Source organism: Halichoerus grypus, chromosome 2 (assembly GCF_964656455.1).
Source record: "Halichoerus grypus chromosome 2, mHalGry1.hap1.1, whole genome shotgun sequence".
Classification (NCBI taxonomy): domain Eukaryota; kingdom Metazoa; phylum Chordata; class Mammalia; order Carnivora; family Phocidae; genus Halichoerus; species Halichoerus grypus.
The window spans coordinates 91920064-91940203 of NC_135713.1; the positions used below are offsets into that span (position 1 = coordinate 91920064).

The window sequence follows — 20140 nt, forward strand, 5'->3', positions numbered from 1 at the left end:
CTCCAGAGAAGCCCTTAGCCAAATCCTTGCACTTTTAACCCAAGGGGAACTACAAACAGAAAGGGGGATAATGAGGCTGGAGAAGAGTACAGGCTGTATGCTGACATGCTAAGGAAAGGGTCCAAATCCTTCTGATGCCTGGATGCTGTCCAATATTACATTCCACAGAAAGCTAGTTGTTACTCAACCTAATCCCCTCATTTTATGGATGAAGAAACTGAAGAGTACAGTGGTCTGTCCAAGATGATAATAAAATAACAGCTAACTACGATTTGAATTTACTCCTCCAATCAACTCTCCCACTACCTCTATGTACCAACAAGTGGTATGTGATAAGAGTTTTAAAAACAGAACAAAGAAAGTGCTAAGATAAAAGACATTATTTCTGGCCAGAGTAATGGTGAAGGCTCTGAGGAGGCAGTAGTATCTTTTGGGTCGTGAGGGATGAGTAGGAGCTCCATCAATGCAGATGGGTTACAAGACAGGAAGACAGAAGAAGGAACATTCTGGGCAAAGACAGCAATCTAGGTCAGAACACTTTAAAAAGTAAGCAGTTATCATACAAAATATCCTTCTTTATCTCACTGTGTCAGAAGCAGGAAGAAACAGGCACCAGGGAAGAGAATTAACAGAAAACAATGTTCAAATGCCATTGATGTTTCCTCTATTTTTTTTTTTAAGATTTTATCTATTTATTTGACAGAGAGAGACACAGCGAGAGAGTGAACACAAGCAGGGGGAGTGGGAGAGAGAGAAGCAGGCTTCCTGCTGAGCAGGGAGCCCGATGCAGGGCTCGATCCCAGGACCCTGGGATCATGACCTGAGCCGAAGGCAGACACTTAACGACTGAGCCACCCAGGCATCACCTGTTTCCTCTATTTTTTAACAATATGATCCCATGATCATGCTATGCGAAAAATACATTTAGAGCAAAATCTCTGAGAATAATCCAGGCACAGAATTAAATTAAACTTAATACTCAGACATATTTTTATGGTATGCATTATTGTTAGTCTGCTTGGTAATTAGGGACAAAGAGTCAACAGCTTATGAATATTAGTACAATCAGTCTTACTTTTATATAGCCAAACCAAGCATTTCTGGGGTAGCTAGAAGAATTTGTCTGGGAGAAGGGAGGAAATGGGAAGTTGGTGATCCTTGGTCCCGTCTAGTACTCCCTCATCTTTACCGGTTTCAAGGATCATTCATGTAACAAATATGTGAGCACTTATTATGTGCCACACAGTGCCAGGCACTGAGTGTCTGACTCGATCTCAGGAGAAAGGACTGTGACCAGGATTCCGGTGTCCACCCAGTCCCACTCCGCAAGAGCTGGGCTGTGATCTTCCCTTTGGCCACAGAGATTCACAGGGTTCAAGTACTTCCTGGGAAACTTCCTGCTTTGCACATTCAACTCATTTTCTTCCCTTCCACAAATCGAGAAGCTGTCAACCCAATTTTCCCACTCTCTCTCCCAATAAGGGGAATTTATATTATTTACATTAAAAACAAAAAACAGGGGTGCCTGGGTGACTCAGTCAGTTAAGTGTCTGCCTTCAGCTCAAGTCATGATCCCAGGCTCCTGGGATTGAGCCCCATATAAATAAATAACATTTATTTATAAATAAATAAATATTTAAAAACAAAAAACACAAACTAAAACTCCAACTTTAGTTGCTATCAAAAACCCATCCATTAGAAAGTCATTTGGTTTAATAAGTAAACAGTCCTGAGACTGCAGTGGATCACAGTGGTGTTTCCCAAGCAGGATGTCTTGGCACACTATGTCTTCGTCTGCCTCGCGGGTTACAAGGATGCTAAGAAGCTGACCTCCTAATCCTCAAGGTGGGGCTGGGGCAGCCAGAGCCCCAGGTGAACCTCTTTGGCTCCGAACAACCTTCTCCTTTTCCTTTCATTCCAGCGTACCATCAAATGCCTATCATTTTCTTTTCTTTCTTTTTTTAAAGATTTTATTTATTTGACAGAAAGAGAGCAAGTGAGCACAAGCAAGGAGAGCAGCAGAGGTGGGGGAGAAGCAGGATCTTCGCTGATCAGGGAGCCCGACGTGGGGCTCAATCTCAGGACCCTGAGATCATGACCCGAGCCAAAGGCAGACGCTTAACCGACTGAGCCACCCAGGAGCCCCAAACTCTTATCACTTTCAAGGTGTGCTGCAAAGTGAAAAAGATTGAAAAGCACTGGCTTGCCCTAGAATACTGTTGTGTTTTTGGGAGACAATTCAAGACCACTCAACTTGGGTAACCTCTGGCATGTCAACTCTCCCTTTTCTGGGCCTTGTTTCCTCATAAGTAAGAAGTGGTTACATTAAATGACCCCTAATTTCCCTTCTAGTTCTACAGTATAATTATTCAGTAAATTGTGATATTCCCATATAACATCCTGAAAAATAACATTCTGTGGGGGAAAAAAAGACAAAAATTTAAAATTTAAAGACTGTTCAAGGCTTGTGGCTAATCTTTGTTTATTTAACAAATATGATCAGGTGCCTGCTAAGTGCAAGAGAACTGTGACTGACAGTGGGATTACAACTAAACCAGAGAAGTCCATTCTGTTCTTGTGAAATTCACAGTGCACTGGGAACCCCAAACAAAGGCAGTTATAATTTACTGATTAAGTACTAAAATGGGGAGAAATATGAGTGTTATGGGTAAGTGATAGGGTACCCAAACCAGCATTGGTTAGGAAAGGCTCAGTGCAGAAATTGACATCCAAGACAAGACTTCAAGAACAGCAGGAGCTGGAGGGTGGGGTGGGGTGGGTTGTGGGTGTGTGTGAGGCAGGAGTGGATGGTGTGGGGAAAGATGACATTCTAGGCAGAGGGAATACCATCTGCCAAGTCCCAGAAGAACAGCAACTTGGGAACTATATGGCTGGAATTTTAAGCATGATTTTAAATGGGAGAGTGTTAGGACAGGTTAGGAAAAGCCCTGTGGCTGCAGAATGGAGAAATACATTGGAGAGGGGCAAGATGGAGGTGGGAGATCCCGCACTGCTGAGTCTACAAACATTCAGATTATGTCGTGAATCAGGGAAGGAAACAAAAAGAGGATTTAAAAGAGTATTCCTTTCAATTCTGCTTGGAGAAGTCAAATTGAGGTTTCCTAGAAGATGCGACAGAGCTAGGTCCCACAGGATAGAAAGGAATATACAGTAGCATCTGGTTACCACTGTAACAAGTGCGATCTTCAGATTAAACAATAACTCTAAATTCTGAAAATAAGGTAGGATAAATATGTTTAAAAGATTCTTAAAAAGTCTGGGGCGGCTGGGTGGCTCAGTCGGTTAAGTGTCTGCCTTTGGCTCAGGTCATGATCTCAGGGTCCTGGGATCGAGCCCTGAGTCAGGCTCCCTGCTCAGCAGGGAGTCTGCTTTTCCCTCTCCCTCTGCTGCTGCCCCTTCTTGTCCTCTCTCTCTCTCTTACTATCTCTCTCTCAAATAAGTAAATAAGTAACCTTAAAATTTAAAAAAAAAAAAAGATTCTTAAAAAGTTCTCATTTAAACCTACTTTTTTTTTAGTAAAACTATGCCTTCAGTGTTAATGCCTGAGAAGGCCTTTTCATCAGCCTTCTTTATATTTTCATATAATTTCCCTGACAGATCCAGACTCAAAACTCCTGTACATATGTCATGATCATTCTAAAATCTGTAACTCCAGCTCAGACCACTCTCCTGGTCTTCATATCCATCTATCCACCTTCACATTAGGATTTCCACCCAATGTCCCCCAAACACCTCAAAGTTCACAGTTCCTCTCTATTTAATCCTTTGCTATATTCTTGTATTCTAGAAAAGCTAATATACAGCAGGTCAAAAAAATGTTAGTCTGTTAGGGACCATTTGGATATCCTCTACTTTGAAATGCCTGTTCAAGTTTGGTGCCAATTTTTCTACCATGTAATCTGTTAGTTCCTTCATGGCCTTTGTAAGTATTCTATTAGTGTTAATTTAATTGGGTGTGTCTCCCACCAGATCAGGGAGGTATTCTGTCTCTTTCTTCTGTGTAATCTGACCTCAAGCACAATACTGACATAAAGTGTGTCAAAATCTCTAAGAACAAAATATTCATAAAATAATGCTAATAAAAATTCAAAATAAATGCCAGATTATGAAATGTGAAGAGTATTCTTAAAACTGGGAGAAGAAAAGTAGGCAGAAAGTTGGCTTGTTCAGAAGGACTATAATAAGTTCACATAACACAGAATCCAGAAAAGTACACTTACAATCACATGTACAAAAGACCATTTCTTAAAATTACATGATTATCAAAAGCAACAATGTCATTTGGCTTTCAGGAAATTATTTTCAGGCTATATTTTTATAATTAACACCTATAAAATATTTTAAATCGAGTTTTACATAGTAAGTTCTTTTTCAACACTATCCCTATATATAAATTTATACCCTGCAAAATAGAATGCACTTCACCATAGCAACAGTTCTATATCAACTCCTACTCAAGTTAGAAAAAGCATATGTAAAAGAAATGAATATTCTGGAATATTCTGAAGTGCCTACTGGAAAAAAATCACTCCATTTATTTTGTAAAAATTTAAATATAAAAGTTTAAATGTTTCCTTAAAACATTCTTATAATTAGGCAAAAGGCTATTTAAGTTTCTCAAATCTTGCTTTATTAAATAGTATAATACATTTTTAAAAGAAAGCTAAAGAGGAAAAAAAATAATGAAAAAGCACAGAAAAAAAAAAACCAATGTCAAGGATAACATACTTGGGATTGAGTTGGTGGGCATGCTGGGGGATGGGAACAGTAACAGGAAATAATGTTTAAGTGATTTATAAGTAAAATATAAACCAAGGTATTAAATGTTACAACTATATTACTTTCTCAAAAAAAGCTATACCCCACTGGTATTATGAGAACTGAAAAAGAAACTCTTATGTTCACATAGTCTTCTTTTAAAAGTCAATAAAGCATCAGGAAGTGTTAACTTGGCTTGATAAATTAAGTCAATTACAAATTCCTACAAATTCCTTAATGAGAATGAGCAAGTTTATAGACTTTGGGGATCAGGTTATATACTACCAACAAATCTATGTGCTGCATCAAAATGTAATATTAAACTAAACGTAACTGAAAGCATTTCCTTTTACTCACCACACTTGTGGCCAAATTCACCATGTGCACACTGCTGTCATCCTTGCTCACAGCCCAAGAGGGAGTACTCTGTTATGTTCTCAATTCCCTTGCTGTTCTGGGCTTCCTTTCTCTGACCTAATTTCTAGCTGCTGCACTACATCCCAATTCTCCCACTGACCTCTGAAAATTCCCAAATCCTTCTATGTTTCTAATATCCTTGCTTAACATTTCCTTCAAACAGGCTTAAACTGAAACCTGGCTATTGTTCACTTCATTTGGAGGCTGAGCTTTCTGCCACATCCTACCACACATATCCCAGAGATCGGAGGTTCTTTCTTACGTGTTCTTATGTGTTTCTTTAGAACCTGACCACCCCCTCCGCTTGTCCTCACTTCAGGCATCGACAAACTTCCAGGTCACCAGTCTCCATCCCTTGGGATCTCTGACACCTAGAACACCTTCAGCTTTCCCTACAAATGCTGCTGTTCTCTTAGATGATTTCAACATTCATGTAGGTGACTTTTTCCCAGACTCTGTTCCTTGATCTCTTCATCTCCAAACACCTTCTCCACTTCTGCTACTCCTCTTCCATGGCCATACCTAGGACTTGCTCTCTCCCAGAAGAGCACTACCTCCGAAATCCTAAAGTCAGGCACTTCATTCACTGATACAACAACCTCTCTCACTTGACTCCTCCCTACGTATTAATTCTCCGATCTCACCACCAGATTATTTCACTCGATGTTGACAAAGACGCTCTCACCTTAACCAAACTCTAGTCAGGCTCCTCCTGAGCCCTCTTCTGCACTAGGCTTCAACCTTGGCCTATAAAAACCCACACTTTCAACATAAATGATTTTGTTTACTCCTCCCACTAAGACACCAGAACCAACACTAGCATAGTTTCTAACCGTTCATGGCCATGTTCTTAGGGTGATCCCAATCGCATTTTAAGTTCCTACCTGAAAAAGTACAAGACTGGCAGGAAAATTTACAGCTTGTTCCACCTCCTTCCTAGTCCCTCATTCTCCCTTTAAAACACCCAGTCACCTCTGCACAAACTGAAGTTGAGTTCAGTTCACACCAGACTCTTTTCTCTATTGCCATTACATTATTGAATAAAATCTACGCTTGCACCACTTCACTTAGTGTATGCTTTGTCTTTGACAGTGTAATTCTATGTGACACAAACACACACACACGAGGCACAGACACATACACACATACTCCATCCCACAAGTTTGCCTTTTTCCCAGCCTCAAACATTCTGTTGCTGGTATTCTCAATCCCTTAGGGAAAAAAATCAAAATTCCCTAAGGGCATATGAGCAAATTGGCCTCTTCCTCATTTCTGAACCCTTCTTTCTCTACACTCTATGCTCCACACCACTCCACATCTTTCACTACCCTGAATTCACCCTGCTCTGCCTCACTCCTAGCCTCTGCCATGTTGGTTCCTTGACCCGGTATACTCCTCTCCACTTCCCTGGCCTATACTGACTCCCTCTTCAATTAGTATCTCATCGCCAGGAAACCTTCCTCGATGCTCCCTCTACACTAAGTTAGGTTGACCTGCTACATGCTCCCAGGACAATGTGGTTTCCTATATCATGTATCATAATAGCCTGGCTACCTTCTTGCTTGATCACAGTACCCTTAAGGCAGGGAATAGTTAGTTCTGTCTTGCTTATCACTCTCTGTCCTAATACTTGCTTCACTACCTGAAACTAAATAGGAATACAGTAAGTATGTGTTAAATGAATAAATCTTTAGGATCATTAACATTCCGTGAGAGAATGCTAGCCCATATGACAAAGTTCTCATCACTGAAATCAGTTGAAGCATCTCCAATTCTTTCGCCGAACATTTTAAAATATTGAAAGACAGGACAAAGCATATAATGTTAAACACTAATAGAAATTTGCAAAAACTATGGTATGATTCCACCCTATTAGCATATTTGGACATTTATAAATGAAAAATATTTATAGGGGTTACCTAGGATAACTAATTAAGACTAACCCTTTCATTGCTAAATCTTTCCATTTATAGATCATCTTTCATTGGAAAGGACACCAACTCCATACTTGGTGGTGAATATAAAAACTACAGCCCAAGATTACTACATTTAATGCCAAAGTTAAAATCTGAGTAAATTATAAAAATACTTTTTTGTATTTAAAAGTTTGGATCAGTGTTACCATCTTTTACTTATTTACTGGCATCGTGTGTTACTTACTGATAAATTTGTACTGTTGGGAACATACTGATCCTGTGCTCCCAGCAACACGTCAATCACAGGGTGCCGGCCATTTTTAATCAAGATCTTCCTTCCCTCTTGTAGAGTTGGTCTGCAAAAAGAAGCATATTTCAATTTACTAGGCATGAAAACTGCCTTTAAAAAAATTTCTAAGTTCTAGCATAAAAGATAAGACTTTAAGAACACACACCCAGAATAAGGCTTTGAGTACAAAAGTTAAATTTTAACTACAAAATAAGAATTGGGAGGACAATTATTATAATAGTGCTCGAAGCACAAACTTTAGCAGTGTCTTACAATAGCTCCACTGCTGAAGTCTACTTTACAAGATCTTTTTTTTTCTACTCTTCTCTAAGATCAATATTTTCATTACTAAAAGTTACAGTTCAAATTATCGCCATTTAAATCATTTTCAGTTATAAGAATAAAGGAAGTCATTGAAAATTATTTCCAGATTCAATTATTACATTAGTAGAAATTATATTATGTGTTGCACTTGGAGACCTAAAATTTTCATATTCTGTTTAACTGAAACATCTTCCTATGGTCTTTAGTATCTTTCACTTTTCTTGATACAAAAATTATTATTTTTTTTTTGCCTTGCTGGTCTTCCTTTTAAAGCTTTTATATTTCTCTGTTTTTATCTATAGCTTTATCTATTTATCAAAGCCCCTGTGAGCACTGCCCTCCTTTTATTCTCCTCCCCAAAGATTACCACTGAGATCAGTGTGGTGTCTACCCTTCCCAAATTTCTTCTCTGCATTTAGGTTTTTACACACTCACTGTGCTGGTTTGTGATTTCATTAAAAAAACAGCAAAACAAATCAGGATCATACTGTAATGTGTTATTCTATAACTACATTTTCCCCCTTAATACTCAATACACATTAAAAGAAATAGGTTTCACAATTTACCAACGGACCCTTTTATTTTTCTTAATACTTTCAAGTCATTTTACAAATAATTTGCAGAGGTGGCAATAAAGGGGTAGTAAAAACAAAACAAAACTTCATGACAAATTTTATTAAGAACTTAAACAGAGCAAATCTCAAATTTTTGTTCCACATTTTCCTGGTCTTAAAGGCATATATACTTGGAATGGGCAACACACTCTCAATGTAATTAACTGCTCATCAGCTATCATGCATGCACCTGGACCACAGTCATTCATAAATACTAATTCTAGGTTTCAATACATTTCTAAAATGTTCTGGCTTATCATAATTTCTGGTTCTTCTCCCACTTGCATGGACAAAAACGCAATACTTGAAATTTTGAAATCTTCGAAAGCTTATCATTATGTTGAGGAGAGGACAGCCATCTTCTTCGCTCCACAATTGCAGAACATTTTCAGTTTTATATTTATAAATACCAAATTAGAATAGTTGATCAAATCAATATTTTTATTTCACATCATCTATTTTCTTTCAATCTCCTCCCTTCAGAACCTGTGGACTTACAAAGAGTATCAAGCAAACTTTAGTGCACAGTCATCATAAAGGCAAAAGAAACCACTACATATCCTTTTAGCAAAACAGGATGGTTCAGGTTCTTGTCACCAAATATTGCATGATGTGTGCTGCCTATGGAATAACTAACTGGAGAAGAACACATTTCATTTTGTCCTTGGAAATACATCATTCGCACACTGATTCTTGAGTTTGGGAAAATTCATCTAGGATACTGTCACCTGAACACTTATGATCTGAGATTTTGTTTATACAAGAAATATCATCATCATCGGTAGTATCTAGAGCACTGCTATCTTTCTCTTCACATTCATCTTCTGATTAATCTGATAATTGTGAAATGTCTTCTGTCACTTTTGTCCTCTTTGCTATTATGGGTGAAAAATTTAAAAATTCAGACTTCTCAACTATGCTCAGTGAAAGTTAGAAACAATAGTTACAATGTGTGAAAGTTAATCATTACATTAATAGAAATTAATTAATTATAACTATAACAGTTATAATAACTGTTGTAGTTAGACTACAACAGTGCTATTTCCAGTCTTTTATAACTTCCTGAAGGACGATGCAGCACTTTGGGCAATACAATTAGAACAATGAAGGATGGTGTGGTAGTGATTTTTATCTTACCTTTGCATCATCACCCTCTAGTTTTCTTATATTTAGACTTTTTAGTAGAAATAATTGATAAACAATAATAAACTAATTCTTAGGATGACGAAATAGCAAGATGTTCCAGATATAGAAAAGACAAAAATCATTAAAGATCCCAAAGTGCATCTTGGATTTATAAAAGGGTCCAATGGACCCATATGGTAAATGCAAGACAGAATTTTATTCTCCTTTTAAAAAAAACATGAATTTTCTCTTTGTTCTTTAAAAGACCTTTAAGAAACTCAAAAACTGAAATTAGGTCCAAGGGACCCTGATGGTATGCTATACTGAAGACTTAGGATCATTTCTTGTCATATCTTCAGCATTCTTTTGAAGCTGCTGCATAGATAAGTCAGTTGTTCTCCACTGTCCAACATTTAGACTGTGTCTAGATTTTCACTGTTATAAACAATACTGCAATCAACAATCTTACATATATGTCCATGTGCATACGGACAAATGTTTCTTAAGCTAGAGTAAATTCCTGAAGTGGACTTTCTAAGTCATAGGGTATCCATACTTTTTATTTTAACACATAGAAATATTGTATCAGTTTATCTTCCCACCAGCAGGATATGAAAGTTGACTTGTTTTTTCATACCTTCACCTAAAGTAGGTATTATCTAATTTTCTAATTTCTGACAATGTGTTGGGTGAATAGTGTTCTCGAATCGTGTTAACTTGCACTCGTTGATAACTAAATACTTTGACTCAGAACTTTTCACATATAAGCACATTTCTGACCTTATTCATAAGGCTAAGAAATACTACTTCCCTAAATACTTAGATCCTTTTCCTTAAATATATCTGGCTTACAAAACCCCAAGTATGTACACTCACATTTCTCAAAGAAAATAAAGTACCTTCTGAGTAATTTAAAATTACCCATTGGAAAGAGACTTTTGAAATGACAGGAAAAGGATATTTTTTTTTAATTTCAAAGTTTAATTCTAAAGATAGGATTTTTATATAGGTGCATTATAAACTTACTATAAAAAAAGTGAAAGCATCTGCAAGTAATATCAGTTTTAAAATAAAATCCTAGGTGTTCTGCCAAGTGAGATCAATAGATCATTATTCATGACACTGATATGATTTCCCAGGAAGGTTTTCACTTTAGAATAAAATTTTGAGTGATCTGTTCTGCTCTAAAATCTACACTGACTTACTCTGTTGCTATCAAAATTATATAATGACAAAACACTTCCTGGTGGAATGAGAAGCAAATCATAATTTGGAGAGATGAGATGAGATTAGGATAGTTATAGCAAGAAGGATATGAAAATCATGTTGATGATATGGCATTTACGAAGAGCTGAGGAAATTTAGATGCTGCCTGGAAAGAATGAAACATTAAACTTGAACAAATTTATTTTATATTTTTGAAACTGCATCTTTCTCCTTTAAATGCCTCAAGGAAACAGAACGTAATTAGTAAAACAATATAACATCCAGAAAAAAAATGGATAGAAAGACTTAGAATAAGAACTTCTGTCTCAAGGTTAGGCTACAGTGAATAAAATGTCCTAAGAGCATTTAGGAAGAAAAGACTGCAATTACGCAGCCAAACAATCAATTTGAACTAAGTGCAATAGCTCAAATGCACTAAAATCTTTAAACAAGCTGGAAATCTAAGGGAAAAAAAGGTATAAGTTTCAGATACTTAAATACTAGCTTAAAATGCATTTTAGTTAAAAGTTTCTTATTTCATGGCTATTTACACTCAATTTTATTTCTGCTAAAAAAAAAAAAGAGAGAGAGAGAGAAGTTGATTATATTCCTTGAACTTTATAGCATGATTTTTCATTTAAAAATATTCAGGTGGATTTTTCTTAACATATAGTATCCAATTTGGAAAGTATTTTAGCATGTGAAATATTTCCTGAAGTTGTCTTCATGAAAGAATATATCAGTTGGAACAATCCTACTGAGGCCAAATAGGAAAGTTAGATAAAGTATAGAAAACAGTTACCTGTTGGTATCTGATAACTAACAAGAAAGCAAGGAATTAGCTGGCCAGGACCTGGGGCAGGACAGAGACCCAGGGACTGTGTCTGTGGATTCCTAAGGGAACCACTAAGGGAAAGCACTATGAACAGCTTGGCTCTGGACTGAGACACCAATGGGCTGCACACCAGGCAGAGAAACACATTTGAAGTAATAATGGCAACCTTTGAATCTTTGAGTCACCTCAAGACCTGATACGGATTAAATGATGCCAGATTATTATCAGTGTCTTAAGATGCCTGGTAGAAGCAAATGTGACTCTTTTAGGTGAAATATAATATCAAATTATTTCTATAATGATTCTGCAAATACAATGCTCATAATGTAATCAAAACAACCAGGAATTCAAAAAGATCTAAGAATGGAAATGAACAAAAACAACAAGCAATAGAAACAGACCCACAAGAATTCCAGATATTTGAATTACCAGACACAGACTTTAAGATAACGATGCTTATGTTCAAAGAGACAGATAAGATTGAGAACTGGCAGAGAACTAAAAATGATTTTTAAAGAATAAATTATTATGGGTATGAAAGATTCTAACAACCCTTAAGTTTAGATATTTCTATTAAAGACAATTTTTAAAATACTTAATTCTTTTTTTTACTTAATTCCTTCTGATTTTTGAATAAATATCTTTGAATAATATTATCTGCTATTTACTAAGTTCTTATCGTCTGTCTGGTTCTGCTTAGAAGTTTAATATAGCTTTATCTCATTTAATTTGTACAACAACTCTGAGAGGTAGGTACTCTGTTAATGCAGAAACTGAGGATCAGAGAGGTTAAGTAACTTGCTTAAGGTCAGCTGCCAAATAACCAAGCCTAGCCTGTCTGATCCAAAGTCTACACTCCGAAGGATATGTCTAAAAAACAGTTCAAATTTTACTTGCAAATCAAGGGGTCTCTTAGTAAATGTACTGGAAAATGCCCAAATAAGCAGAAGCCCCAAAATGAAAAATTTAGGACCAAACTTGAATATTGTAGATACTCAAAATGTTTGTTAAATCTCTGATGAGTCTACAAATTAATCATAGTTTTATAGTGACATAATAAGGGATGCATTTTCACTCCTCAGAGATTTTGCCAAAACTAGCTCTCAATAAAGAATACCTACAATTGTAAAATTTATCCCATTTACTAATTCATAACTTCTTGCAATTTTATATATGAATACTTGAGATTTAAACAAGAGTACACAGCTAATCAGTGACAGAGGATGGGCTAGAACCAGACCTTCTGATATCAAAGCTAGATTCTGGTTATTATAATGCCCTGAAAATTATGTATTACTTTAAATTACATATTATGTGTAATATATATGTATGTTTAGGCTTACAAATAGGTATATACGCACATACAGATACGAACACTTAAATCTGATGTAATATAAACCACAAGCCCACAGACATGGTTCTTCTGTTCTTACTAGCTGCTGCAGCAGCAAATGGCAAAAGGCCACTTGAAGAAGTGCAGGAAGAGAGAAACCAGGCATCGGTATTTTTCAGTGGAAAGAGCTTTGTGTGAAAACATCACCAAGTGTACAGATTGTAGCCGATCCTCTGCTTAATTCACAAATCCATTAGGAAAAGTTAGCTTCACAAACCTTGTGCACCAAGAAAGAAGTCCTACTAAGATCACAGTACATAAGGAAGAAATCGAGTTAACGGAAGATAGACTCTTATTCTCCCAGAACTAGATTCAACTAGAGTACATTTACAGATCTCATTTTCATGAATGATAAATTGCACAAAATTTTCAAAGTCCTCTGATGTGAAAAGAAACTGAGTAATAATAAAAACGCAAAGAGCCTATTTTATTTTATTTTTTATTTATTTGACAGAGAGAGAGACAGTGAGAGAGGGAAAACAAGCAGGGGGAGTGGGGGAGGGAGAAGCAAGCAGGCTTCCCGCCGAGCAGGGAGCCCGATGTGGGGCTCGATCCCAGGACCCTGGGACCATAACCTGAGCCAAAGGCAGATGCTTAATGACTGAGCCACCCAGGCGCCCACAAAAGAGCCTATTTTAAACAAAACCATTGTGCACAGTACAGTAGATCACTCCATACATAAATGGGTGCAAAACAAAATGAAACAAAACAGCAAACTAAGTACATTTTTATCTAAAACTGGGGTAGCCAATTCCTGCAACTCTTCTCCCATAAATAAATAAATGCTTTACAATAAAAAAACTATTTTTTAACATCCACTATGGGTATATGCTAGGTATAAAGAGAACATTTAAATGTCAAAAAAAAAAACATATTTGGCACAAACTAGAGAGAACATGAAAGAAGTATGAACAGCAGAACATATCCTCTCAAACATAACGAACTCTGTATACCAAAGCACTGATAGGCAGTATCACTTCCATGTTTTCTTTTTAGAACTCATAATAAGCCAGTGAGTTAAATATTCCCTTAAATTTCCTTAAGTATATGAAAAAATAGGCTTTGTGCTACAGAGTGAATGTGTCCTCTCCCAAATTCATATGAAACCTAATGTGATGGTACTGGGGGTAAGGCCCTTGGAAGGTGATTAGTTCATAAGGACAGAGCCCTCGTGAATGGGCTAGTGGTTTTATAAAAAGAGCCCACAGAGAGCCAGACGCCAACTGGGCAAAGCTCTCCAGACCCAAAGAGCCACCAGTACAAAATTCCAGCCTGGGAGAGCCACAGGGCATCAGCATCAGCAGACATGGGAGTACCAGAAAGAACTACCGCAGGGGCGGGGCCCAGGCACAGGGCCACCAAAGGGGCAATATGGCCTAGAGCTCTGGGGGCCCAACCTTGGCCCCGCAAAGCTACAGGAACAGGACTGCTGCCCCAGTGGGTCTGGAAGGTGGGAATCCCTACCCAGTGGGCCTGGAAAGCAGAGCAATGAGCCAAAGATTTGGCTCAAGCCTAAGGTTTTAGACTTAACGAAGAGCAATTTGATAGCAATAGAGACACTGTCTCGAAATGGATCACACATTCAGTCTCATCCATATCCGATTTAGTTGGCATTTAAATGAGACTTATAAAGTGAAATATATTACAAAGTGTTCAAGTCAAAGCTAACAAATGAAAGGATTATGCCTTTAAAAAAATGTCACCCACATAAACTTAAAAATTGAAATATATAACACTCACCTCTAGAGTTATTGTGAACATCTGCTTTCATTGTACTCAAAGACAGAGCAAGCAAGAAAGGAATTTGTTAATTTTAAATCAAGCCATGTGTGTATGACATTCAGGTTTACCAAGAATCCAACGTATCTGCATATTTTAATATTTTATAATAAAAATACTAAAAGTAATGGGATAATGCCATCTGATCTAAAGCACCGAAAAGGAGGGGGGAGTTAAAAAATACATTACCTGCAGTAATCTCCTTGCTTAGCGACCTTGGCTAGGGAGAAAATGCAGTCAATAGTTGCTAGGTGATGTACTGCTTTACACAAGGAGTGATAATGTTCACTGAAATTCCTACAGAAGCAACAACAAAAAGGTGAACACATTGATTTCTTAGATCTGTAAAAGCTGCACAATACGTGATCGCTTTACTAGCTAAGATGAGCATAAACAAAATAACCAGAGATACCTAACAGTTAAGAAACATGGAAATTACTCCAGAAGACTTCTCAGTTTAATATAACTTGATTACTGAGGCTTCTATATAAAGATGTCTACTATTAATACTGTATTGCACATTTCATTTGACCATGACACGTCAACTTTAACATAATTAACACAAATGTAATGATCATTTTCATTCAGCTTAAATTAACATGAACTACCCAGGTAGGTCAGCTTGCCTTTGTGCTTCTCCTTCATAGCATCATCCAAACTAGGATTAATAGTTTCAGTATCTTTCTCTCACACTGAACTGGAAGGTTCTCGATGGTAGGGTCCATGTTCGTCTGATTTTCCTAGCATTATTAGCTCCAACAACTAGCCCATAACTTTGATATGCAGTAGACATTGTAATAAATTTCATTAAAAGCAAGCAAATAAAGTACTTTTTTTCAGTGATCTTCAGTTATCTTATTAATAATACATATATAAATTAAATTTTAGATTTATTTTAAAAAGATAATGATCAGTGCCTCAAATCTTTGGCTAATTAAATCACTTGTGATCTAAAGGCTTAAAAGACTTTTATTGAAAGACTTATTCAGAAAACATATAGGAATGTAGGCAAGCGCTTTCCTTTTTTATTGTTTAAATTATTCCATTATTTCCTTTATTTTTTAAAGACTTATTTATTTTAGAGAGCATGAGAGCACAAGCAGAAGGGGCAGGGAGAGAGAGAATCTCAAGCAGACTCCCCACTGAGCACGGAGCCCGATGCAGATCTCACGACCCTGAGATCATGACCTGAGCCGAAACCAAGAGTCAGACACCCAACCAACTGTGCCACCCAGGTGCCCCAAATTATTCCATTATTTCACATCACAGGTATCTCTTACATCCTTTCAAAGAAAATTCCCACCAAAGTAGAATATTAGGCTGAATTCTTCTCTTAAAAATTATTTCTCTCTGGGCGCCTGGGTGGCTCAGTCGTTAAGCATCTGCCTTCGGCTCAGGTCATGACCCCAGGGTCCTGGGATCGAGTCCCGCATCAGGCTCCCTGCTAGGCAGAAAGCCTGCTTCTCCCTCTCCCACTCCCCCTGCTTGTGTTCCTGCTCTATCTCTCTCTCTGTCAAATAAATAAATAAAATCTTTAAAAAAAAAAAAGATTTCTCTGTTGTATTATGGGTTTCAGAAACTTTGAGATTTAATCTGCTTCTTAAATCCAAAAGTTTTAGAATGCTTCCTAGCTTGAAAAGGATATCCAGATTAAGCTATTATGTGATCAGTTATTCCTATATTATCATTATCTTGATTTTTTAGAATCTGTAATATGATTTTTCTAGTAATATTATAATAAGGTATTCCATGCAAATGACTTTTCCAGATAACAGAAGCAACATTTTAAGCACCCATTTTTATTTTTGTGTTAACGTTATGAATTAGAAAATATATTTATAGTGTATTTTATACCTTTTAATCTGAATAGATAGAACATAATAAATATAATTTACCTATTTCTCACTGAATTAAGGTTCATCAACACAAGCAAGAATCCCACTAACAGTGGTAAGAGTCTGTGCAAAATCCCAAACACAAAGGAGACTGGCCCCTGGCATCAGACAATGCTCAGTTGCCACCTTAAAAATGACTCACTCCATTGTGAAGATGCTACGTGGACCTAACACTTCTGAGTGACTGCCCAGTGATCATGCCTTGTCATTCCTGGTCTGACTTCAGTTTTAGATCTGACCACTGGTTTATCTGTTGGACTGTGTTGCGTTCTGTCCCTGTTCTAATTACTGACCCATCTGGTCCTTCCTATCCTGGCACTCTGTTTTCCCAGAGAGTGGCCACATTTGGTGTCTCTCCTCTTGCCTCTCTGGAATATGAGTATCAAAGTATCTTTGGCACTAAATAACTCTCATTTTTTCTTCACTCTCACTCCCTGCTTTTCAGCTCTTGTCCAGGCCACCAAGACCCTAATTAATTTGCTACTATCTAGGAGCCTTAGGTTGAGGGTAACTGTCCCTCATGATATTCTAGTGTCTGGGATTGAAATGAGTGACATAGCTCTCAGTGGGTACCATTTTGGTTAAAAAAATAAGAAAAAAGAAAAGGCAGAGAGAGATAAGGTAATTATTTTGATATAGACAATAATGTTCTTTCTCATGTCAATTATATAAATAAGATGTATGAATAAAATGAAACACTATCATAAACCTTTAACATCATCATCATAACCTAGGAAGTCTTGTTTGACTTCTTGATCTTTGTCCATTTGCTACACTTTGCCAAATTTCAAAAAGATTACCCATACCTAGAAAAATAACAAGCTAAAGAATGGGCAATTCAAATAACAATCTGATAAGACTGGGTTTATGTCACAACAGGCAACTTTATCACTAAGCCACCAACCAACTTAAAGATGAAGCCAAAGTACTATGATTTAATCTCTGGTCAAAAGATATTGCCACATCCATAGGAAAAATTAAGATTAAGGTACTTGGGTTCTAAAGCTGTTAGGACAGTCTACCATCAGATGTTGCCCAATGATATGTAAAATCAACAAAAAAGGAAAATATTTTATTTTTTATTTGCAAATTTATTTCTAAAATATTTAACCTACTGCACGAGAGACATTATAATTCAATTTTTTAAAAAATCTCCAATCAAGAAGATTATTCAACATCCACAGCCCATCTTCTAGGAATACAGATGAAGAGACACATTTTTTTCAGAGAAAATTACATTTAGAGTTTCTTACAGCCTTGATTTCTTGCAATATTTTGATCAAAAGTAGTATGACTAATGTATAATGGTTAGTATCTCAATAAGAGACAAATACATGTGTATAGCTGGTATTCAATCCTCTGATGTCAGGTTCACTGAGGTTAATCATTTTTTAAAATGACATCATATTCATACCATCTGGCACCTTAATAAATATTGTACATTACAATCAATGTTGTTCTCAAGTGGGGGCTCTAGCTGCAAAAGCTCTAGCAAAAATTCAGCCAATATTATTTTTTTTAGATAAAACCATTAATGTATTTTTCTTATTTTGAAAGTAATGTAAGTACATTAAAGACACTTTTGATATCATGTATTTGCAAAGTAAATTAAAATCTCCAGTAATCTCACCATCCAGAAATAATCAGTTAATATTTGAGGATATATATATATGAAGACATTTCTCCAGAAAAGATATACAAATGACCAATAAGCATACTGATAATACAATAATGGAATATATACATTTAATCTTTTAAAATAAAAAGATTTAGGGGCACCCTGCGTGGCTTAGTAGGTTGAGCATCCAACTCTTGGTTTCGGCTCAGGTCATGATCTCATGGGTCATGAGATCAAGCTCTACACAGGGCTCTGCACTCTGTGGGGAGTCTGCTTGGGGATTCTCTCCCTCTGCCCTCCCCCACTTGCGCATGCATGCATGCTCTCTCTCTCAAATAATCTTTTAAAAACAGATAAAAAGATTTGTATGCTGTGCATGTATGTGAATTTACACAGAACTGCATCATCCTTCAATACTGTTTTGCATTCTTTTTTCACTTAGCAATACAACATGAGTATCATATTCTTCTGTGATGCTGTATTTAATGTCACCTCACTCAAAGAGGTAGTATGATGAAAGCTGAATTCTCCTGGGTTAATTTGGTAGAAGGCAAAGAGCTGATACAGGAAGAATGATACACAGAAATAATGGGGTGCTAGAACAGAACAGAGAAGGGGCAAATCAAAGATACATTTCAAAGGGAAAAGACAAACAGGAATTTGATAAAAGATAAAGGGACAAAAAGGGACAATGCCGAAGTTTTCGGCCTGAGAGATCGGAACTTTATCTTTAGTCTAGAATAACGACAATGAGAACATAAACCAGATCTATAAAATCTTGTATACTATGAACAGAGCGAATATGTATCATCTCACCCAATCCCAGAACCCTAGAATGTGGCCCTTGAAGCTTGAAAGGACTAATTTTCATCCAATTTTCATGTCTCAGTGATACTTTTTTTTTTTAAAAGTAATCTCTGCACCCAGCATGGGGCTCTAACTCACAACCTCAAGATCAAGAGTCGCATGCTCTACCAACTGAGCCAGCCAGGCACCTCTCAGTGATATTTCTAAGGGGAAAACCAGGAGAACTTGAGACTCAAGGGCCCTAAAGACCCTTAAAATGGGAAACTGAAAGCGAATTGGAAAAGGAAATGAATATACCAAGTTTCTATCCCTGGGTCCAAGATTCAGAGTTAAGATAACCTCAGAAGATTCAGGATAAGTAAATTAGAATGTGTTTCTAATGCTCTAACTCAAGACTCTTCTGGGCAAAAAAATGGTACCAACTACCTTTTAAGAACTGTCACTTAATATCTTTGTGCACCCTGCATTGAACCTTGGCTCCAACCCAATGTAGGCAACTTACTTCTTACTTCTGTATCTCAATTTATTCATTTGTCAATTGGGGGTGATAATATTTCAGTCACAAAGATCTTGTGAGAAATAATGACCTAATATACCTAAAGGGCTTAGATGAGTGGCTCATAGCTAAGGACTCATGAAAGTCAACTGTACACCTCTCTTCCCAACTTCAGTCCAGCAATAACTTGAAATCAACCACAGTAGGAGTATTTACACTATAGAAACCAGCAAATGCCACAAACACTACTATTCTTCCAAAGAACTGGCTGGTAACATCTTATTTACCAGTACACCACTGACTTAACCCTGTCAATATGAACACATAACTATTAATAAGTCCAGATATGAAACATTCTTTGAGGCAATGGCAAGGATTCCTCAAAAAAAAAAATCTCATAAAAAAGCAAAAAAGGTGGAGCACCTGGGTGGCTCAGTTAGTTAAATGTCTGCCTTCAGCTCAATTCATGATCCCAGAGTCCTGGGATCAAGTCCCCTGTCAGGCTCCCTGCTCAATGTGGAGTCTGCTTCTCCCTCTGCACCTTCCCCTGCTCATGCTCTCTCTCTCTCTCAAATAAATAAATAAAATCTTAAAAATAAAAAACCAAAAAGGTGAGGGACTATTCTAGATTCAACTACAAAAGAAAC

The 20140-nt window shown here is 36.9% G+C and overlaps 1 protein-coding gene across 6 annotated transcripts in view; it reads right to left on the minus strand.

The window, feature by feature from the left end:
• Positions 1-20140, minus strand: part of MSH3 (mutS homolog 3) — a 236554-nt gene that overhangs the window by 51248 nt on the left and 165166 nt on the right. For all 6 annotated transcript variants that reach the window (XR_013445733.1, XM_078067114.1, XM_078067112.1 and 3 more), the window contains 2 exons: positions 14867-14974; positions 7357-7468 (listed from right to left, as the gene is read on the minus strand). Coding sequence is in view for 5 of the 6 variants with exons in the window: in XM_078067114.1 (XP_077923240.1) it covers positions 7357-7468; positions 14867-14974 (220 nt within the window). In the remaining variant the exon portion in view is untranslated. The remainder of the gene's footprint in view (positions 1-7356; positions 7469-14866; positions 14975-20140) is intronic.